Source organism: Thamnophis sirtalis, unplaced genomic scaffold, assembly GCF_051295495.1.
Source record: "Thamnophis sirtalis isolate CommonGarterSnake01/CBP01778 unplaced genomic scaffold, rThaSir2_p1.2 scaffold_5, whole genome shotgun sequence".
Classification (NCBI taxonomy): Eukaryota; Metazoa; Chordata; class Lepidosauria; order Squamata; family Natricidae; genus Thamnophis; species Thamnophis sirtalis.
The window spans coordinates 136488072-136512129 of NW_028261385.1; the positions used below are offsets into that span (position 1 = coordinate 136488072).

The 24058-nt window shown below is 36.2% G+C and overlaps 1 protein-coding gene across 12 annotated transcripts in view; it reads left to right on the plus strand.

The window, feature by feature from the left end:
- The window catches only part of PUM2 (pumilio RNA binding family member 2), a 75445-nt gene that overhangs the window by 16649 nt on the left and 34738 nt on the right, over window positions 1-24058 (plus strand). For 5 of the 12 annotated variants that reach the window (XM_087716970.1, XM_087716971.1, XM_014066601.2 and 2 more), the window contains exons 3-9: window positions 6072-6177; window positions 6330-6517; window positions 7777-7949; window positions 15113-15386; window positions 15974-16067; window positions 16780-16902; window positions 22554-22696. In XM_087716970.1, coding sequence (XP_087573096.1) covers window positions 6072-6177; window positions 6330-6517; window positions 7777-7949; window positions 15113-15386; window positions 15974-16067; window positions 16780-16902; window positions 22554-22696 — 1101 coding nt within the window. The remainder of the gene's footprint in view (window positions 1-6071; window positions 6178-6329; window positions 6518-7776; window positions 7950-15112; window positions 15387-15973; window positions 16068-16779; window positions 16903-22553; window positions 22697-24058) is intronic. The other 7 variants (XM_014066602.2, XM_014066604.2, XM_087716972.1 and 4 more) reach the window with 3 other exon arrangements.

The following is a 24058-nucleotide window of genomic DNA, read 5'->3' on the forward strand; positions in this document are numbered from 1 at the left end:
GTATGTTATTCATTTAGTTGTATCATTTGGTATACACATACCTAAATATTTAATGGATTTAGTACAAATACGGAATTAATGTGCCTTATATGAATTTGTAACCCAATTTTGGCATCAGTTCTAATTTGGACCAGTTTATAGAGTAATCCTGCTATTTTGCTAAAGGCATCTGTCTCTTACATCAACACTGGGATAGTATCATAAGCTTTAGTAATAAACAAAATAATGTTATCTGCAAATAAAACCAATGTGTCCAGTTGAGTTATTTACTACATAAATCTCCCTACATTGTCAAATAGCATAAGCTGAGGGTTCCATGAAGATAATCAAAAAGCAAAGGTAAATGTTGAAATCCTATTCTAATTTCTCTGAGTAGTGGAAAATTAGGAGATAACATGCCATGAACCTTTATTTCACCTGTGGATGATTCATATTATCGTCCATTTTATGAATTCCAAAAGAAATCTGAATCTATTTATTAGAGCGAACTTGCACTGTTTATGTTTACTATCAAAGGTTTCTTTGGCATTTAATTATTGAATTACAAATTGATCTTTATTCAAGTCTGTTATATCTATATCTTGAGACTACATGCTTCTTAAAAATAGAAACTAAGGACCAAGGAAATCTACAAAGGTTTGATTCATAAATGTGGGAAAAATGAAAAATTAGGTAAATCTAATGAGTGGCAAAACCCGCAAGGAAGGTTTGTTCAAATATAACAGTAGAAGGAGGAAAACAAATGAGTCATTCGGCTCATTGTTTACTCCAAATGAAGAAATCTTCATAGATATCAAAGAGGATATAAAGGAAGTCATATCCTATTTTGTTTATGTCAATGTCTATAGCAGTGTTTCTCAACCTTGGCAACTTGAAGATGTCCGGACTTCAACTTCCAGAATTCCCCAGCCAGCGAATGCTGGCTGGGGAATTCTGGGAGTTGAAGTCCGGATATCTTCAAGTTGCCAAGGTTGAGAAACACTGGTCTATAGCAATCATCTGAGATTAACCATGTCTCCTTTGATAAGATAGCTAGTGGAAAAGGGTTTGGATATGAGTGCCTCAATGTCAGCTTTTTTAAGCAAGCTTTTTACAAGACATTCTCATTGGCAAGCTGATTTAGATCACAGTATGTTAAGGTGGATCCATAAGTAGCTGACAAAATTACACTCGACATAAATGGCACTTCATTGAGCTAGAGAGCAGTAACTATTGGGCTCAAGCTGGGATCAATCAAAAGACAAGTAGTATTCAACATGTTATTAATATTAAGGTTGAGTTGTTTGTCCAATTTGTACAAAATTCAGAGGTGTGGCCACATCCAGGAAGATTGAATGAGACTACAACTTAATCTGGAAAGATTAGACATCTCAGCGGAGAGTAACAAAATGCTCTTCAGCAGGAAAATATAAAGTATTACATTTAGAAAAGAGAGGAGTATGGCATATATACAAGATGCAGGATTTATAGCTTGAGAACATTATGTCAGTAAAGGGTCTAATCACTGATTGTCAGCTGAATGTGAGGTAGCTACTAGCACAAATGCAACTCTGAGCTGTGTTATAAAAATTCTTATTCTCTCCCCTATTGATGAAACCACTTCTGCAGACCTGTGTACGGTTCTAGACTCAACATTTCCATAAATATATTGATGGTCCCTTAAGAGGCTCACAGAGATTTTTTGACAAAGCTTATGTGATAAAAGGCTAGAAGAACCTGAGATGTTCAGCTTGAAACAAACCCTGAAGGCAGAAATGCAAGTGTTCAGACCCTTAAAAGAGTATCATGAAAAAGATATTTAGAATCTAATACTATATAAGACAAAATCAGATACAAGTGCAAGTTGCAACTACCAAATTATCTTTAAAGAAAATCTTTTTTTAATAAAAAAAATAATTTTTAATTTAAAACAAATACATGATCCTTCTTTACATGGTATAGAAAGTGTATCAGTTGGTTACAAAAAAAAAATTCTTGCATCTCTTCCACAGTCAACAAACATAGTTCATATTAACTTAAGTATTTTAACTCAAATATTTATACATGCCACCATCATTATATCTCCATTTTCATTTGACTATAATTGTTTAAACATCCATCATAAAATATACCAAAATTTAATACATAACCACATACTGGCCTTTCATTTACTATTTCTAAAATCCTCCATTAACACTGAGTCCTTATGTCCTGTTCTAGCTAAACATCCATAATATTTAATAATGAAGTTTTCTAATCTTCCTTTCCAAATCACTGTTTAAAGTTTACATCCAGTTTCCTTATGTTATACCCATATCTATATATACGTTGTTATTCTTATCCCTCCTTTATTTGATTATATCCTGTAATAATCTAATAGTCAAAACTTTAATTGCATCTAACATCATCATCATCATCATCATTATTATTATTATACAATTATATCACAGCGACCAGTTGTTTCACGAGATTTGGCATTGGTTACTAGTTGGGCCCCACCCAGGGGCCTAGGACGTCGTAACGTATTTTCATAATATGCGTGCAGATCCAAGCAGTGCGGCTTTTTGCATTTGACTGATGGTGATTTTGTCAATTTTTAACTGTTTTAAATGTAATTCCAGTGCTTTTGGAATAGCACCCAGTGTGCCAATTACCACTGGAATTACCACTGCTGGTTTGTGCCATAGTAATTGAATTTCGATTTTTAAGTCCTGGTATTTTGTGATTTTTTCATGTTCCTTCTCGGCGACCCTGCTATCACCTGGTATTGCAATGTCTATGATTGTCACCTTATTTTTCTCAACCAGTGTGATGTCTGGTGTATTATGCGCCAGTATTTTGTCCGTTTGTATACGGAAATCCCACAAGATCTTGACCATCTGATTTTCGGTGACTTTTTCAGGCTGATGTTCCCACCAGTTTGTTTCTGTTTTAATATTATAATTTTTGCACAAATTCCAATGGATCATTTGTGCTACTGAGTTGTGCCGCAATTTATAATCAGTCTGTGCGATTTTTTTACAGCAGCTGAGTATGTGATCAACAGTTTCATCAGCTTCTTTGCAAAGTCTAATTATTATTATTATACAATTGTATCACAGTGGCCAGTTGTTTTGCCGGATTTGGCATTGGTTACTAATCGGGCCCCACCCAGGGGCCTAGGACGTCGTAACGTATTTTTGTAATATGCGTGCAGATCCAAGCAGTGCGGCTTTTTGCATTTGACTGATGGTGATTTTGTCAATTTTTAACTGTTTTAAATGTAATTCCAGTGCTTTTGGAATAGCACCCAGTGTGCCAATTACCACTGGAATTACCACTGCTGGTTTGTGCCATAGTCGTTGAATTTCGATTTTTAAGTCCTGGTATTTTGCTATTTTTTCATGTTCCTTCTCGGCGACCCTGCTATCACCTGGTATTGCGATGTCTATGATTGTGACCTTAATTGTTGTTGTTGTTGTTGTTGTATAATCCAAAGGGATTGCTAATCTTCCTTACATGGGTACCATTCAATATTCATATCCAATTATACTCATCTTAACACTACACATTGTATACATTAGCAACATTATCAGTTATTTATTTAAGCTATATCTATTATCAATAAATTTCACTAAATTTAACTAGTTTTAAATTATATTCTTCCATCTATGAACCTGCATCTTTCCAATAACAAAACAATCTCATATATTCTGCCATTTGTGGTGCCAATCCTCTAATCATGTTCTTGATCAGCTTTGTATGGACTTCTCTTAGCAGCTCCTTGTTTATAAGATCTCTCATATAATCTTGATGTCGCCTTTCTGTTTCCTTATTCAGCTTATCTTTGATTGTCAGCAGTGTTATCAATGCTTTTGCTAATAGAATTTCTTTAAGTCCATAGATTCTTTAGTTTTTTCTTCTATATCTTGCCATCTGGAATAGATTTCCTCTCCATTTAATTCCTCTTTCAGTATTCCATTCTTTCCATTTTCAGGAACAAACCAATTGCCATAAATATCAGCAGGTTTAATCTCTTTATATTCATTTTCCACTTCGGTTTTTTGAGTTTCAATCAGTCTGTTTTGCATTTGATAAACATCCTCAATTTTTTCATCATATTTTATTGTTATGTGCTCTAAGTATTCCAGTTTTTTCTCTATTCTTTCATATATATTTGATAATTTCTGTATTTCTGAAAGTATCTTTTGCAAATTTGAGACTTCTATATTCTTTTTGAAGTTGTGCTATTTTAACACAGCTGCTCTAGCTTGGAAGGTTAATAAGATTATAGCGTAGATTCACAAAGAACATTGTTTTCACTTTTCTCTGATTAGAAACATACTTCAAAGGGACATCTGTGTGCTTCCCTTCTTATCACTCTCTGTAGCCAAGCAGTAAAACCTTATGGTGCCAAGTCAAAACAATCCGGGAAGGAAAAAAAAAGTGTTTCATTTTGAATACACAACACTCCGATCAACAAAATCTCCCAGCCTCCGAGCAGCGGTAACACTGTTAAAAAGTTTCCTTTTGTATCTTTTTTGTATTTCAAGTTAGAAAAAAAGAGTCCAATCTTTAAATGAATTAGAAAAGTACCCACAGCAATGAAAGAGAAAACTTTAGTCTACAGATTACAGAGAATCATAAAGAAAAGGTAGAGGAAGAAAACTTAATCCATCTGTTTCAAAAGACTTGCATAAATTCCATCCATGAAGATAGTATTTAAAAAATAAGATAACTACTGTCCAAAACCATTCCAAATTTAATTCCGCCGCTTGATTCTTCTATTCTTCAATTTAAATTAATTTTTAAATTTTTATAGGCAGTCTCAAAACAGTAAAAGTTCCTCACCAGCTAGAAACACTTTCACTTTCCGTATACTTCCGTTTTGGAGCCTCCCCGACTTCGTCAGCCTTGGCTGGATTTTTTGTCGCTGGCTTGAAGAACTTCTCTTGCTTCTTTCAGGGATTTTGCGATATCAACAAGACGTATTCTTCCTGTTCACCGTCTCTTCGGGACGGTTTAGGTCTGTTTGGACCACCCAGCGGCAAAAGTATTGGCTTTAGTCTCAGAGCATTGAGACCGCAGGACCATATCGTCGCGACATTGGCTCACTCTCATAAAGAAAATCTTTTTGACAATAAGATCTGCACAGGAGAATAGTCTGCCTAAGGAGATTATGGATTCTCTCTCTGGAGATTATTTTAAGAGGCCAAACGTTCGTTCATTCATTCACAGTTTTGACCTGCTCATCTCCATCAGAGAGGGACTCTTGAGTGGGGTACAATAAAATGTTAAAATATACAAACAGTATTTAGAAATTTAGAGTAAACCCTCATGAAAATGGGTTAATATGTTTTCCTGTAGCCTACAGAGAGTTTGACTACATCATCCTTGTGGTCCCTTCCAACTCTACAATTTTATAACAGGTGAACTCTTGTTAATACTAAAAACATTTTTATAATAAAACCAGTTTCCAGAAGGAATTGGTATGAATGTGACCTGGTTGAAGTGTATACTATCCTTGAAACTGTAATCCCATCATTTGGTTGGAGAACATTTAGCATCTATTGTATTTCAAGTTCATATTTATTTATAAAACTTATACAGATGTTAATCTCCATACAAGACTCTGGGCAACTCATAAATAAAAAGATAGCAAACCAATCCAAAAAAGAGTGACTTTGAGTCACACAATCCAAGCCTACATCACAGGATGTTTGTAGGAAAAATAGGATGAAGGAATATTAGGTTTTACCATCTTCCTATAAAGTAATAAGGCAGGATAAAAAATTAAAGATAGATAAAAGCAATAGGAACAATAAAACAATTTAAAATAAAAGCAAAATTCATAACAGAGGTAATACTTTTATATCTAACAGTCAATCTAGCCACTGCACCAACATTACCATACCTGCCTATCATCATGCACATAATAAAGTGCATTATTGGCTAATTAAATGCATTATTGTTTAATAAATACATTTATATCAAAAGGGATAAATGCAGAAACTCTAGATTCGTTTCTATAAACATATAATTTATGACTATACATTTGGGCATTAGTTTGTTAATAAATGATCATTAAATTTCAAATGTTTCTTTTATAACAGCTGCTACCTGCCAAAAAATTTTGGGAACCAGATGATCCAGCAAAGGATGGACAAAAAGGGATATTTCTTGGTGATGAGTGGAGAGAAACTGCTTGGGCAACACCTCGTAAGTGATCCTTGTTTAAGTCATTATGTAAACTATACAATTTAGTGTGGGAAAAGACTGTTCCTAGGTTCAGTGATGAAAAAATCTACATTAATTTATGCTGTATTAATTTGCATATTGATTTTAATATCTCTTTTTAAAATTTAAAATAGACCACTCCATGTCACAACCTATTATGGTTCAAAGAAAGCCTGGACATGTTTTTCATGGAACAAGTGAAGTAAACGCTGTCTTATCTCCTCGATCAGAGAGTGGTGGCCTTGGTGTGAGCATGGTCGAATATGTGCTAAGTTCTTCTCCAGCTGATAAATTGGACTCCCGGTTTAGGAAAGGAGCTTTTGTAAGTAACTTGTTTGTGTCAATAAAAGTTATTGCAGGCTAGTCTACAATATTACTACCTGTTAGATTTCCCTCATGCTACCATGTAATTTAGCAGCAAGTATATTAATTATTTAAGTTTTCGTTGTGGTCTCCAGAAAGCAGTGCTTTATGCTAAACAAGATCTTATGTGTCTATACTCAACTGTTTCATGCTACTGTTGGGAAAATGGCTTCAAAATCATACCTGTAACATGAAGTGTTGTATGTAGATCTTCCATATTTGTCAATTTTGTCAATTTTAATAGATTTGTATGCTGCCCAATCCCGGAGGACTCCGGGCGGCTAACATAAAAGACAGTTTTAAAAAAGAAGATATTAAAAATTTAAAATATAAAACAGAACAAATTAAAACAAGGCACAACATGCACTTGATCTTAGTGGGGCTGAAGATCAATCAAGATCAGCAGCTCCAGGCCTGCCGGAACAGCCAGGTCTTAACAGACTTTCGGAAGGCCGAGAGAGTGGGGAGGGTCCGGATTTCAGGGGGCAGTTCGTTCCAGAGGGCCGGGGCAGCTACAGAGAAGGCCCTCTTCTGAGGAGCCACCAGACGACATTGTGCAGTCGATGGTACCCGGAGAAGGCCCACCCTGTGCGATCTTATTGGGCGCTGGGAGGTATGCCCTCCAAAGATTTTTCAAAGGCTTTCTGTTCATAATACATCCTTTTGAATAGCTGTATTTATTCCAAAGGCACTTTCCATTATGAGAAAGAGCAAGATGTCTTGCAAAAGGACACACCAAGCATAAAATGGCATTTTGTTCAGTCATTCAGTGACTCCCAATTCTTCATGATTTGATGAAGATAATTTTACCTGGATTCTCCATCTGTAACCGCTTCTTTGAGCTTAAACCATCTTAATTTCATATGTTTTATAGTATTTCACTCTAGACTGTATAACAGGGAAGAAGGGAGTACCAAAAACTTTCCTCTACTCTCTTCACTGTCTTATGTGCAAGGTTAGATTCCTCTGGATCATCAAAACCTCTCACAACTGGAAAAGCCACCCTCACTTTGTAGGAAACTTACCTTCAGCTAATGTTGATTTTTCAGTTTTATCCTGAAAGCTAGCTTTATTTTATGTATGTACAACACATTTTATTTAAGAATGATACCTGACAATCAAGGTAGCTTACAACATTAGTTAGATTTGATAATCATACCTTGTGGGTGCTACATTTATTCTTTGCTAGATTCAGACCAAACATGTTTTTTTACTTAGGGCACTAGAGAAGCTGAAACAGATGGACCTGAGAAAGCAGACCAGAAAGGCAAGGTTTCTCCATTTGAGGAGGACAAGAACAGAGATCTTAAACAAGTTGATGATGACGATGTTACCAAAATAAATGGCAGAGGCTTGCCAAATGGAATGGATGCTGATAGCAAAGATTTTAAGTAAGGCTTAGATTTTTTGGGGGGTGGGGAGGAAGATATAATTGTTTTCAATAAATAAAAGTTATGGATGTATGGGTTCAGATTCAAAGTTTCATTTAGGTTTTCTGATATTTTGCATATTGGTTGCCATCGTTATACATGTTAAGTTTTATGTTTTAAATATGGGATCTGTGCAGGCTGTAATACAGATAGGTGTCCTGTGGCTATCACTAAACTTAATTAATGGAGATTGGAGTTCATCAGCAACCTCTGGGAGGTCGTAAGTTATCTATTCTGCTAAAAAAAAGTACACCCTTCCAAGAGGTTTCCATTCTTTTAAATTGTAGGTCAAAATCCATCTTCAAGTAGAGAACCTATTCTCAATCTTTGAGACTACATTAAAGGATATGATAATTTGTACTTTTTCTTTTCAAAATATTTTTCCCCTGGCTACATTTATGGATGAGCCATGGTTTTCTGCATTGATTTGAACTTGTTGTTCAGATCTACCTATATATATGTATGAAAATAGGATATTGAACTCCCTGCTCATGTTTCCTTTTTATCATTCAGTCTTTTTACTTAGCAACAGCAATTGGGACTAGAATTTCTATTGCTAAGCGATGTGGTCATAAGGTGCAATATCAGGTGACCTCATTGTTTAGCAATAGCAATCTTACTACAGGTCATTAAGTGACCTTGCAGCTTCCGTCTGGCTTCAAGTGACTGGGATGCTGCAGCTATTGTAAGGGTGAAGCTGTTGCCAAGTGCCCATATTGCGATCATATGACAGCAAGAGTCAGATGATCAGACCTTTGAATCAGTCATGTATACCCCTTTGATCAATGTTATAAGTTGCTGAATAAGTGCCATTTAACCCAGGACTACCTGTACAACAAATGTCCTGGTTAGCTTAGTTGTATATTATCATGGAAAACAGTCTGCCAAACAGTGTCCACTTTGTTAAATTCTGACAGAGATATTAGCAGCTTGGTGTGAAAGGAGGCCAACTAATGGCTATCAGAAAACCCAAAGAATGTGTATATTGTATTTCATTGGTGCATGGGTATATAAACAGGGAAGATTAACAAATGTTTTCCTGGGAAGTTCAAAGAGAGAAAAATGACACCCACCCACCCAATGTATCTTTTGAATGATTGTGTACAAAACTGTAAGGGATGAAAAGGTCATTTCCTGAATTAACTGTTGATCAGAAGGGCTTATTGACCATTGTATATGATTGGGTGACTGATAAAGGAGAATATTTGTAGCTCAAAGTTGAAGCGAGTGTCTATGATTGGATGGCTGCTTCCTGCTGAATAACCAGAGAGTACAAGGAATATAAGATAACAATTCCAACAAGGTAAGTTTAAATCGGGGGTCTGTCTGTTATTCTGACTTCGACTGCTACTGATGAGTTTAATTCCTTTTTTATCCCACTATTATTGCTCTTATAGATAACTTAATGGAACAAAAATGTTCATCCTCCTATTTTCCTAACAACAACCCTGTTAGGTGGGTTGGGCTTTGAGAGAATGATTGCCCCAAAGTCACCCAGCTGGCTTTTATGCCTAAAGTAGGACTAAAACTCATTGTTTTCTTACAATAGTTTATAGCCTGGTGCCTTAACCACTGGACCGGACTGTCTTTTTTTCCCCTAAAAACACATTGGGGTAAATTTTCCCAAAATATCTATTTAGGGCAGTGCCTGAAGAAAATGACCCAAAAATTGGTGCAGCAAGTAGCTAAACTCCAGTTGATGGGAAAAGACAAGGAATTGTTAGTTTAAAGAAAGGAAACTCTACAATGGAAAGAGACCCTAAAAGTTGTCTATCATATGATAAACATGGTGGATGAGAGTAACATCTAGAAGCAAGAGTAACAGAATATATGCTGCATTGCTGAAATTCCAAAGTAGCTTTCAGGCTCATGCAGATGAACAGCTCTGAGCTTTGGAGGAAAGTAAGAGAGAGACTGTATATGAGAAATGGGAGAGTGGAGCCAAGAAGGGGAGGGACAATGTAAGCGTATCAAAAGAGAAACACCCCAAAAGGGAAGAGAAGATTCAGAAGAAGTAAAAAAAAAAAAAAGAGTTATGGTAATTGGTAAGTCATTACTATGAGGCTTTGAAACAAACATATCACATAGAACCCTTTGCTTCAGAGGTGGGTTGCTCTCAGTTCGGCCTGGATCGGATGAACTGGTAGTTGGGGGATCCTCCGCCCACCCGCCTGGATGCTTCTGTGCATGCGCAGAAATGTCACACATGCACGCATGAGCGTGCACGCATGAGCGTGCACGCATGAGCGAATCGGTAGTAAAAAAAATTGGAAACCCACCACTGCTTTGCTTGTGAATTGTGCTATTTGTGAGCAAGAATCAGGGATGAGATAGAACAAATATCAAGTCTAATAATTACTTCCTGCTGATATATATGGGAATTAATACTGCACATGATAATGCAGAGGACAACTGAAATGTTTTATCATAGATACTGAAAATCACAAAACAAACCCTGGGGCTTTCACGTCATAAAAGAAGAATAGAAAGGAAAAGAAAAATACTGCAAATCAATGATTTACAAGTATCTAACCTAACTATACAAGTTAGGTTAATAAGAAAGAATTTCTGAGACTGGGGCCTGTGGTCCAAAGTATTTTCATTCAGAACTACTGACATAAGATACATTGTATGTCACGAGGAATGAAAAATGTGTCTGAGCCACACATGATAAGGTTGATTAGAAGAGCTTTAAATTGAATCAGTATATGTACACTCCTAAATTAGACTCTTCATTAAAGTCTTATGTACCATACATAACTGTTCTTGAAATGAACTTTTAAGTTAGTTAAAAAATAGGCTTGCTTTCATCGTCTTCATTGTGTTAATGTCCAGAATGTATAAAATAAGATGAGCTTGCTCCTCTTTGGATAGAAGCGTAAATATGATTTAAAGATACAGAAATGACTGGTCTGACTCCTTTGACTGCATGCAGTGTGGCATTTGAAGAGAAAACCATTCTTTGTTAAGAAGAGAAGCAGTTGCACTGTCTGTTTAAAAAAATCAATTCCTATCCATAAAGCCAAATCAATAAACCTGGAATTGTTTAGCCTAGTATAAAAAAATACCAAACTCAAAATGAACAGAGGTTAGTGGAGATGTAAGAAGAACAAAAAACAATCTTGTTGGATAAGTTCAAAATGAAAAGAATCTACACCAGCTGATCAATAAAGAAGGAAAAGTATTTACAGGTGACAAGCAGAACCACTGAAGCGGCGTAATTGGTTTCATTCTTCCAACAACAAAGAAATTGTGAAGCCAGAATAATAGAGTAGGATTGAAGCTTCTGATTGATGGAAACATGATCAGGGGAAAGCTCTTTACTTTGAATGGGATTTAATCTTTTGGGCTAGATGAATTGCATCATAGGGTGCTGAAGGAACTAGGCAATTGGCCTGTTATCCTGGTGAACAGATGAAGTTCCAGATGAGTTGAGGAAGATAAAAGGAGAAAAGGAAGATCCCTTGTGCTACAGCCCAGTGAGTCTGACATCAGTATCTGGGTAGGAGATAAAGAGGTTGTCTGTAGGCTCTTTCAAAGCATTGCGATAATTGCTAATTGGGTTTATCTTGAATAAATAAATTTCCTCGTTTTTTCCCTATAGGGTAACTTCCATAATAGATTGTGGGAGCGTTGTATATCTTCAACAAAACAATTAATAAAATACTCAGTATTAAGGCGGGTCAGAAGATATAAATTACATTCAAAATCTTGATAGTTTGGAGAAATGGGCTGAAAAGGGTAGAATGAGTTTAACAGAATCAAGAATCAAGTTGAAACAAGAATCAGATGTACAACTGTAGATGGCTTGGTATTAATAGTAAATAGTCTGGCTTGGCAATAGTTATGGAAAAGATTGGAATATAGGCAATGCTCTTTTTACAAATGGGTTGCATTCTGAGAGGCTGTTCATAAATCTTTTTTGTTCGCAAGTCCAAACAAATTTTATGTGGCATTCTGTAAACTAACCTCCCAATTTCTGGAACCTTTTCTGTTGGAGTTGTGGACAGTTTTTTCCATATTGGTAAAAGTTCATAACTCGAAAGTTTGTAAGTGGAATAATGTTTTGTAGTTGATTCCAAATGAAATATGAGCTAGCCATGTGATGCAACTCCCCAAAAGGCAAATATAGTTGTAGGCTGCAGCAACAGAAATACTATTTCCTAGTTAAGGAAATAAATTATTTCACTCTGTTCTGCTTTGGTCAGATCCTATCTTGGGTTCTGGGAGTTATAAGGAATCAGAAAAATCCAAACAAGTTCTAGTAAAAAGAATGAAGCTAATCAAAGGACTAGAAGCTAGATTGTGTGAGGAGAGATTGAAAAAAATGAGAAAAGACTAAGGATGATATGACAGTAACAGTTCAAACAGTCCTTTTTGAAGAAATACTTGGTTACTGACCATCATTCAGAGACTCTTATTAACAATGCTGAACAAGTGGTACTTACAACTGTCAAAGTTGTAGGTGTCCTAGCACTGTGATCCATGGTTTGGCAATTGGCTTGCACTCAGGAGTATCCCATATCATATGATTGCCATTTGCAGCTTTCCCTGCTGGCTTCCCACAAAGTCACTGGGGAAGTTGGCAAGGAAGGTTGTAAACCATTCCTGTAAATCATTCCCACTCAAGCCACTTTCCTGCATGTCCTCCCACCTTCCACATGGCCATGCTTGCACCTACAGCCACTTGGCCTTGCATTGGCTTGCTTATGAGCTGCTGGTTCTTACAATTTCCTGTCAGCTTCCCCATTAACGTTGCTTAAAAGCTGGCAGAAAATCAGGAAGAAGTCCCGAGTTAATAATTGGTGATCCTCAGTTATGAACAAACATTCTGCCAGGATTGCCATCACTAAACGATGGGGTTACATAATGTGCTTTATGACTCCATCACTTAATGATGGAAATTCCAGTCGTTATTATCATTATTAAGAAGGACTGCCTATACCAGTGATGGCTAACCGTTTTATCCTCATGTGCTAAAATTGTGTGCGCGCATGCTCACACCCACAATACAATGTGATTCATACCCTGCGCATATGCGTGCGGAAACACCCCCCCACGCAGCCTACTCATCCTCCTGCACCACACTGGGGGAGGGGAGTTTTCGCCCACCTCAGGCTCCAGAGACTTTCCTCAAGCCTCCAGGAGGGCGAAATGGCCTACCCCAGGCTCCAGAGATCCTCCAGAGGCCGGAAACAGGCCCATTTGTGGACTTCCGGAACTTCAGAAAGTCCCATTTTTCGCCCTCCCCAGGCTCCGGCGGCTTCCCTTGAGCTTCTGGGAGGGTGAAAACAGACTTCCCCAGGCTCCAGAGGCCCTCCTCAAAGCCTCCAGGCACAAAAAATGGAGCTGGGTGTGTGTGCTGTGCCTCCCCATGCTTCCCCCACCCCTGTACATGCGCACGGGTCTCTCAGCAGAGACCTGAAAATCAGCTGGCTGGCGGGAGGCGTGTGCACACGTGTGGTGATGCTGACCTGGGCAACAGTTTGTGTACTGTCAGAGTGGGCTCCGCATGCCACCTGTGGCACGCGTGCCATAGGTTCACCATCTCAGACCTATACCCCAAAACAAATCACATAGAAGGAAGTCAAGACTATTCTTCTGTGTCCCAGGTACAAGAAACAGTTGATAGATTATTACAGGAAGACAGGTCGCGTCTGAATCTGAGGAAAAAAATATCTGTCTATAAATGCAGTTTGACGTGATACCTATTTCCCAGGGAGATAGTAGACTATTATCTACTAGAAGACTATTCTTCATTGGATATTTGTTTGATTGTTTATTACATTTATATAGCAGCCGACCCTACTATCATGACTCTGGGCATTGTACAATAAATCAATTAAAAACAAATCTTACATAAACTAAACAAAATATAAACACAGGAGAATTCACTGAAATCTCACTTATAATGCAACCATCTTACATTCTTGGGATCTCTAAGACTGCTAAAAATCCCCACCTTTTTAGGAATTTTTAGAAAAACAGTGGGTAGAACCTAGAAAGCCAGATTTGTGGTACATTTTCATTTGGAGTCTTTCACTGAATAGAGTTTGGAATCCATGGTTCTAGCTTACTTTATGTTCATATTTTAATCATATAGGCGCTCTCTCTTGTAAAAGGAGCATGGTTGCTTCTTTGTCCTATAAGTGACCAGAGAGTCAATACTTCCCAAATTGACTATTTGTGGTCTGATAGCTCTTAAATGTTCCCAATGCAGAATATACATTGTTTCTAGCTGCTGTATATTGTTCGATCTATATTATGCCAAAATCCAAGTGTTTTTTAAAAATACAAACTAGTTTCTTCGTTTTATCTTCAAAATATGGTTTTGCCTGAAATGTTGTAGTAGAAATGGTATTCAGTTATGTATCTTTTTCAGTGTAAAAGAAATACAGTTATAGCTCCTATTATAGGCCTGCTGTGTAATTAATTGACTCAAAATAGGATTTCTTTAATGCCGCCCTTTTAAGATTCACAATTAAGTTGGCTTTGAAGACATGAACTTAGCTTTGGAGCTTGAGCTTCCCATATCCTGCCAAGCATGCTCTCCTATCATCATCACCACCACTACCCTCAAATTGTAGATCTATTCTTTTAAAGTCTGAGCTTTCTACTATAGCATAGTTACTACAAATTTTGATCACAAACATTAATTGTAGCTATATTTATCACAGATACAAATAAAACATATTTTTTTTAGGGTTAGAGTTATTGAGAAAAAAGGGAAATGCATTTTTATAAGATTATCATATTTTTTAGCAAAAAGTTGAGAATGTATATTTTAATGTGTACGTTTTGGGGCATAAATCATTCAAGCATGCTAATTTTCCCATTCGTTGTTAGCATTCCACTGCTCCTGAACGTAATTATTTACATAACATAAAATAACAGTTATTTTGTACGTCATTTTTTGAATTAGATACCAGTTAATGTAAAGTTATAGATGGATTTGATTTTCAAACTATTTCAACTATCTTATAGAACAGTTGTGTGCCATTTTCTTATAAATAAAGGAGCAAAAAATTATGATGACATCTTTACATATATAAAGTTTTTCAACATCTTTTTAGCCAGTTTTTTTAAAATAAAAGCTGATTTTTGTTTTTCATTTTTTTTCTAAGCAGTCGTACTCCTGGAAGCCGACAAGCATCCCCAACTGAAGTAACTGAGCGTTTGGGTCCAAACCCTAACACCGCTGAAGGCTTGTCTTCGCTTTCTAATCCTTCAACTCACAAGCCACTGGTGGAAGAATTTTCAAACTCCGAATCTCAGAATTTGGATGCTATGGAACAAGTGGGTCTTGATTCTCTGCAGTTTGATTATCCTGGAAATCAGGTACAAATGGATTCTTCAGGAGCTACTGTGGGACTCTTCGATTACAATTCACAACAACAAGTTAGTATTTTTTTATAGCCATATTAATGGTTGGAATTACAGCATTGTATAATGTTGGCTTCAACTAAAAATGGGAGCGTAGCTCCATCTCTTTTTACTGTTGCTGTTGTCCTTTTTTTAAAAAAAAAAGTAGTAAAAAAAATTGTTTACGCCAGGTCGATTCCATTATCAAGGGAAGACACTGTCTGGATTCATATAATCTCGGTCATAATGCCTTACTCTGAATAAACTCAGCTATTGTCATTTATGAATCATAATTCATAGCTCAATATTATACATGGTGTCTGAGTTGTATCTTATTCAAGATAATTTAATCTAATTTAATTAATTCTATCACCAGCTAGTATATTAAAGAGAAAGAAGAAGCAGAAGTAGCATTTCTGGTAGTAGTCCATTATAATGTGGAACTCTTTCATAATATTCTTGAAGAATTATTTCTATTTAAATTTGAAATTCACAGTGTTGAACAGTCCTGTACATAACACTCCATCGAATAACAATGGGCCAGTTTTATAAATTAAATAGGACTAGAAAGTGTGTTCCTTCAAAAATCAAATCCCTTTTGCTTGTTGTCATTTTTGTCTTAGATATTTCAGAGGACTAATCCTCTTACTGTTCAGCAGTTAACAGCAGCACAACAACAACAGTATGCACTGGCAGCAGCTCAGCAACCACATATAGGTGAGACATTTTAAAGTTTGTAATCAAAAGTTTCTGGATTTCAGCTGCTATAGGAAACTGTGATATTTTGTGTGTGTCTACACAGAGAGAGAGAGAGATTTGGTAGAAACATTTAGGTTTTTTTTTGCCAGTGGTAATAAGCAGAAATATGTACAATTGATTTTCTCCCTCTAACTGCAAAATGGCTCTTGTTTCCTCCTTAAAAGACTATCAATAGGATTGGTAGATCTTACCGAATAGTTAAGCCATGCTTTAGCTGCTGCAGTTGGAGGGAAGGAATTATCTAAACCCGGGAACCTTAATGAGAAGTGCCAGATTCTTCCACTTGATCTTTAGTGGATGCAGGTCAGGCATTGTGTGAACTGCTTTCTACCTGCACTACATTGTATATGAGCCTTCTTGACAATGAAGATTGTGAAAATGCGAAGTAGAGTCACAGTAATAGCAAAATAAAAATATTTTATTGGAATATACATTCTAGTGTGGAATGAGCTTACAAAATGCTCTATTGCATATTACTTCTATATTTTACATACTGAATTTTTAATATCAGCAGAGAAAATGAAATTGTCAGTTACAAATTAAAACCTTTTTAATTTTCTACCACTATTCTCTGAAATCACATCAAACTTGTAGCATTTAAAAACTTGTGTGGTACAACTATGTGCTGTGTTTGTTTTTGGTGAAATTGAACCTTTTGTTACTGTAACAGGTGTATTTTCGGCAGGCTTGGCTCCAGCTGCTTTTGTGCCAAATCCCTATATTATCAGTGCTGCTCCCCCAGGTGCTGACCCATATACAGCAGCAGGCTTGGCTGCTGCAGCTACCTTAGCAGGTAAGGCATTACTGTTCTCAGATAACTCTAGTATTTCATATTTTAAAAACCTTTGCTTTAAAAAGTATTAATCATCCAGGTTAGTCAGATTGTTCCCCTAGATTTTCAAATATCAAATTTACTATGGACATCATAGCATTCAATCCTGTTCATTTTGTATCCATGTCTATGGAATGAATTCAAACCAAGATTTTAATTTGACTTTTCTACTCCTATTTTTCTTAGTCTGCCAAGTCTCATGTCCTCTTCGCCCAACACTCGGAGCAGAAAAACTAAACCAAATGTTGGGAATTTATTGTCTTTCTTTTGAATGGTGTCACAAGATTGGGACAAGGCAGAAAAGAGGAGCATATCACTATTTTCAATATTTTAATTATAAATTGACACCATCAGATAAAATGAATCAAACCTGACATTTGAGAACAGAGATTGTCATTCTTGGATTAAAATCCCTAATCAAATAGATAGCATCATCTAACTTGCTACCTTAATATGTACATAGTTAAATTACTTTTTATTGGGCTTAAATTATTTCTGTATGGCTATCTAAGGGACTTTGTTATTTAGGAAGCTGCTGATTGGAAGGCTCATTGAAATCATAAATGAATATGATTTATCCTCAGTTTTATTAATCTATATGATTTGTAGGCATAGAATACGTTTTCTAAATACTAATTCCAGGTAAACCTATGATGACAAGCACAAACCAGGCTATCATAGGGGTCCTCTAGATCTAGATGGAGGCAGATATTATTTAAGGCTGAAAAAGACAGATTCTACTAGCCCCTACCCTCCAATAATGTTTATAAGTGCCACCGTTTCTTGTTCTACTATTGTTGTCTGTTGATGCATATTATTTAGTCTCATCTAATTTTATTCTTAATAAATATTTAGTCTGCAACCTTATTTGGATCACTATAGCCCGGTGTAATTGGCATATGCCTTTACAGCCTCATTTTTTGGTTTATGATAGCCTGGTTTCAGCCTGACTCCTACTGGCAGTTTTTACTATATATACAGTGACTGAAACAAATGCTGTGTAACAATTTTGCTAATAAGGCAAAAGTTTCTATAAAGAAGCCTTTCTCATCAAAGGAGGAAGGGCTATTGCATTGGCCTTAGTGGTGGAATCTTATATTATCAAAAGAACTCTAAAATATTGACTGGAATTGGGATAAAATTTGAAAGAAAGATACAAAGTGACTGGCAACTAAAATGAACTTAGACTGCTCTGGTTGTTGAAGATTTATGGTATTAAAGTGGTAATAATAGGGTATAATGTGGGCTGATATATAGCTCAGTTGGGTTTGACAGTCTTTATTAATTTATTGAGAGATCTGGAAAAGATAGCTGAAGAGTTTTGAGCACAATTCAGAAAAGAGTACTGAATGATTGGGAAGATACATTAGGTGTTGTTGTCTGCTTTGTCCTTCTCAAGAGGGTGGAAAATCAAAGATTTGCCACTTGGAGAGAAGCCTGCTGCCAGCCTAATTAACAGAGGGAAAATTGGTGTCAGTAATTTATAATTCGTTCCTTAATTCTAAATAAGGAAGTAGGTAGGTTGCAGAAATAGAATACAGTCAGACAGAGAGACAAGATTATAGAGTGCATTCATACTGTATCCATAGAAAAATCTTACGTTACATAATATTAAATAAGAGAGAAAGGTTCAGTCATTATACAGTTTAGAATCGCTTCACTTATCTAGAAATAAGTAGGGGAAGGTGGTCGATCAAAAGTTGGCACATCAAGCATTAATCTATTAGCGCTGCTAAAGAAAAGCAGCTGTTGGTTTGAAAGGAAAGGTTAAATAAATGGAATATACTTTTTTTTTTTAAACTTTTGTGTCCATTGCATGGTACTAAATAAATGTTTGGAAAGTATGGGATAAATCCTCCTCCTTATATTTAGATCTCTAAGGAGTTCATTTTTGAATGGTTAAAATAATGATTTGTGTTGTTTGTATTTTGTTGCCCATCCTCTATTTTTTAATGTGAGGTTATTTTTTCTTTTTTTATTATATTCTGGAAGTCTGGATCTGTTATATTATTTCAAGGCAGTGATGCTTGTACAGCATTAATTAAAATATATTGACATTGCTTAGATAAATTAAGAACATTAGAAGTAAAAGAAGAAGATAAATACTCTTATCAGAATTCATTACAATTTAGGACATTGATATTGCAAGCATGAAATTATTTGACTTTTTTCCTCCAGAACTGAAATAACATTAAAAAAAGAGATTCCTACAGGTCGCATTAAAGTCTGTATATAATGTAAATAAAAAGGGGGGAAGATTACAGATTTAGCAAGAATTATTAAAATACCAAATAAATAAAAGAGGGAGAGGAAAAAGAACTATTGGGTTTCTAACTTTCCCTTTTTGGTATATCTGCTGATTTACAGTATTGTAGACATTTAAGCCCCCTAGATGCCTGATGGTAAGTGATTATATTTACCTTGTGCTGTGATGTTTGTTTGAGAACCAGTCTTGCTTAAATTTGGTTAAAATTCTTTGCATATATCTATATCTATATATACTGTTAGTTTTGCCATTGCTGAATACTCCATGTTTAAGTTCCCAATCGGATAGAATTGTATCTTTCTTCCAGTGTTAAACACAATTCATTCTCACTGCTATAAACATATCTTTCATTAAATTCTAATGTTTCTTGTTGAGTTTTGCTGACATTATAACTAATAAAAAACAATTTCATTTTCACTTAAAATTCCAAAATTTTCTGTGTTGTGCTATATATAGCTTTCTAATACTTTTGTGGGTTTTTACATATCCACTACACTGGTTTTATGATAGTTCCAATATTTATTACTGTATGACTTGTCTATCTTAGATATTATTGATAGAGTTGTATACCAACTGTAGAATATCTTGTACCGATTTTCTTTTAATTCTTTCTTTTAAATTTTAACTTGGTTAGATTTAGATTTAGTTGGCAATTCTTCCCATTGCAGTATTGTAACTGTTTCTTTAAAATGTTGCATCATTTTATCATACAGCTTTTGTTTTCTCTCTCTTGGTGTAAAATATCTAAGCAAAAATTTATATAGACTCCCTAACAGATGGTGCTATTTTTGTATGAGTGTTTCAAAATTCTGTCTTTTTTTCTTAATGTCATTCCTTCTTGACATTTGATTTCACTTTCCAGCAGTGTGTAAGTACATCAGCCAAGATACCTTCTAGCCTTCCCCAAGTATTCTTGCTGTCTTTTTAGAGTATGAGTATATACCATATTTGCATATGTAATTACATTTTTATTGCTACAGAAGAGAGAGTAGGTAGGTAGGTAGGTAGATGTTTCCAGGTGTACTTATCCATGTGCTGGAGAAGGAAATAGCTGACAATCTGCAGCACCTAAGACTTTGTTTCTGCTGGCACAGCAGAATGTAATTCTCAATGTAATTCTCATCAATCAGTTAAACAGCTTTCCAAAAAGGGGGGGGTTTGCACTCTGCAAACCTCCCCAAAATAGCCCGTTTTTCACAAAAACAGGCCTGTTTTTTTTTAAAAAGGCATGAATAGCTGGGGTGGGGCTCGCAGAGTGCTCCTGGGGGTTGGGCCCCCCCAAAACTAGCAAAAAACTGCCTGTTTTTCACAAAAAGGCCCATTTTTTTGTCAAAAAAATGCACGCATAGCCTTATGGAGGCTTATAGAGTGCTGCTGGGGACTGGGGGGGGGCAAAAAGGCCCGTTTGTCACTCATTTCTGCCCTCCCCAGCCCCCAGGAGCTCTCTGAAAGCCTCGATAAGGGTATGCATGGCCATTTTGGTGAAGGGGTGGGGCTTCAGGAGGCAAAAAATGCTGTATTCGATGTATAAGACTCACCCAGATTTTCAGTCTCTTTTTTGAGGAAAAAGGGTGCGTCTTATACTCCAAAAAATACAGTTTGTCAGTAACATCTGGTAGAATAGATAGGAAAATGGTTATAGTAAAGAACTGTGGAAAGAAAGAAAAGGGAAAAAATGCACCTTGAGCACGTGTCAAATGCCAACCATGGTCAGCCCTCCTGACCCTCTGAGGTCAAACAGAACCCTGATGCGGCCCTCAATGAAATCAAGTTTTACACCCCTGTCCTAGAGGGTAACACTGCCGTAGAAAAGTTTGTAGCAACTTGAATTGTACCTGGAGGCAAGCAGAATCAGTGCAGCTCTTGAAGAAGGATTAAATGGGCATATTTATTTAAAAAAATAATTTATCTAAACGTTAGAGAGTTAATTATCTCCAATCAATACTATTTAAACAGTACAAGTAGTTCTTGACTTAATACCACAATTGGGACCAGAGTTTTGGTTGTAAATCATGACAGTTGTAAGTTGAGACTCCCACATGAGCAGACTTGTTTGATGATTGTTTTGTGGTGGTCATTAAGCAAATCACATCTTAGGTCCTAATCTATTCTCCCAATTGGGCATTTTTGGATCACACATTGGGGGCCACATGACCGTGGGATGTTGAAACCAGTTGTACATCTGAGCCAGTTGTCAACTGCTTGAAATATGGTTGTGACTGTAGGGAGGTAGCATGACATTTCACAACTGCCAGAAGGGCTTTACAGGCTATATTGTGTCCCTTCAGTCAGTAAATGACCGGTTGTAAATTGAGGACTACATGTGCTATAGCTACTAGTATTTTATAGTAAAATGAAGTTTTTAAAAAGGAGAGACAAATTAAGGACTCTTTTGTGGAATCATAGTTTGAGAATCATTACTGTTATAAAACAGTTTAGTATCCAAATTTCTTTCCTAGTAAATTATCTGGTCTGTGCATTAAGAAAATATGGGAGGATTTATTCATAGTCCCACTGGTAGCTTCAGTTCACAGTACAGTGGACAAAAGTACAGCCTTCTCTAATGAAACTCCAATTATGAAATTTTTTCTAAGTATATGGCTTTCCCCCAGGCTTACTGTGTTTTAACCAACTAAAATATGCCTATCCAACCAAGTATTTGTAAAATAACTGTTTAGGATCAGACAACCCTGGTTGCTTTTTAAAACTGCTTTAATTTGTGGCATTCTTATTGTCTTGGATTAATGGTTTAATCGTGTTACCTTTTTGTATGCCACTTTGTCTCCTTTGGGAAACATTGCAGTCTAAAACAAAAATAAGTATTAATATTAAATGGATTTTTTTATTTTCCACTGTGTGTTTTCTACACTACAATTTTTAAAAAGATTGCTTAGGAAATGTTGCTACCTTATGTGCCTCAGATGATGCATGGGTGGAAAATGAGCAAGAACTTGATAAAATTATTGGAAAGCTTCACTTGAACTATTCTTCGTATATTATATATCAGATTACACAGGAAACATTAGTTTTAATGGGAGAAAGAAAGAAAACCATAGTTGTCTCACTAAAATCAAATTGTAAAAGATTCGATTTGATCGGCTTGTGTTTCAGACATACTCTTTAATTGATTCTATACTAACCTCCCATATATTGTTTTCAACTGTTAGGGACAAAAGATCTTTTGGTTGACAGGGGGCTTAAGGTTTTTCTTGGGGGAATGTTGATATCACATATGTAGTGATGTTTGCTATTAATGATAATATTAAGTATGATCAAGTTAATTTTGTTGCCAAAGCGTTAGAAATTAAAAATATAAATATTTTGATAAAAATCTTTTCTTTGTCAGGGCCAGCAGTTGTTCCTCCTCAGTATTATGGAGTTCCTTGGGGCGTGTATCCAGCCAATTTGTTTCAACAGCAAGCAGCCGCCGCAGCAAACAGCACTGCCAATCAGCAGGCTGCATCACAGGCACAACAAGGACAGCAGCAGGTAAACCAGACAGACAGACATGCCAAAATATTTCTTTGCTTGTATATTTTGACATCTAGCAAGCTATATATTCTGTGTGTGTGTGTGTGGGTGTGGTGTGGTGTGATGTGTTGGGGAAATACTTCTATACGGCTTGATATATTTCTTAGATGTAGCAATCCAAAACCTTTGATTAAAGTGTATTTCATTTTCAGGTCGGCCTGCAATTTTTAGTTTCTATAAACCATGATGTTGACTAAACTTGATTCTTGAACCAGAGATACTTAAGCTTTTTTTCCCCCTGTTCACCAGTTGAATTCACATAGGCATCATGTTGGCTTTGTGTGTGTGTATGCAACACTCTGCAGCAACAAAGATCATATTCAGAAAATGGCAGAAAGCCAGAAATAAATCAACCTGAAGGATGACTTGCTCTAAGTTTTACCTTGGAAATAAGTTGGAAAGCTATTGATTTCTCTCACCTGGTCCCTACTGTAATTTATATTTGAAAGATCACAGAGACATCTGATCCCATTAGCATGCCCTACAACATATTTGTAGATCACACTATTTCTCATTTCCATAGTTACCTGCCAACTACCATACAAATTTAATGATTTAATGATATATAGTTTAGTAATAAGTTGCTGTATTTTTCGGAGTATAAGACGCACCTTTCCCCCCTAAAAGAGCATGGAAATGTTGGTGCATCTTATACACTGAATACAGCCACGTTTGGCCTCCTGAAGCCCCAACCCCACATCCCATTTTTGAGAAAAACGGGCTGTTTTTCACAAAAATGGAGGCTTTTTTGTCTTCCCTCAGTCCCCAGCAGCACTCTGCAGGCTTCAGCAAGGCTGGGACAAGGCAAAAACGGGGGCATTTTTGCCTTGCCCCAGCCCTGCTGAAGCCTGCAGAGTGCTGCTGGAGGCTGAGGGAAGGCAAAAACTGTTTTTTCTTACTTCTTCGAAATTTTGGTGTGTCTTATACACCGGTGCATCTTATAGTCTGAAAAATACGGTAATTGAAGGATAGTTAACAAGTGGCTTTAAAATTAATTTTTAAACTTTGTTAATGATCACTACTATTAACCTATTCACTTACTTCATGATTAATTGGAAAAACTCAAGAAATTTGCATATGATAATGATTTTGAGGCAAAATGACTGCATCAGACTTTGGTTGCACTAGGCCTTAGGACAGAATTTTATGAGTGACACTTCTTGTTTCATCCTGTTTCCTATTACACATCAAAACTGAGAAATTTATTTATTTCTCATGAGGATAGTTAATAATAATAATTGGATATATAACTTTAGACAAAAATGCTAAAAATTGCTTAAAACACATGGCAATTTAAAATAATTATCTAGTAAAAAAAAT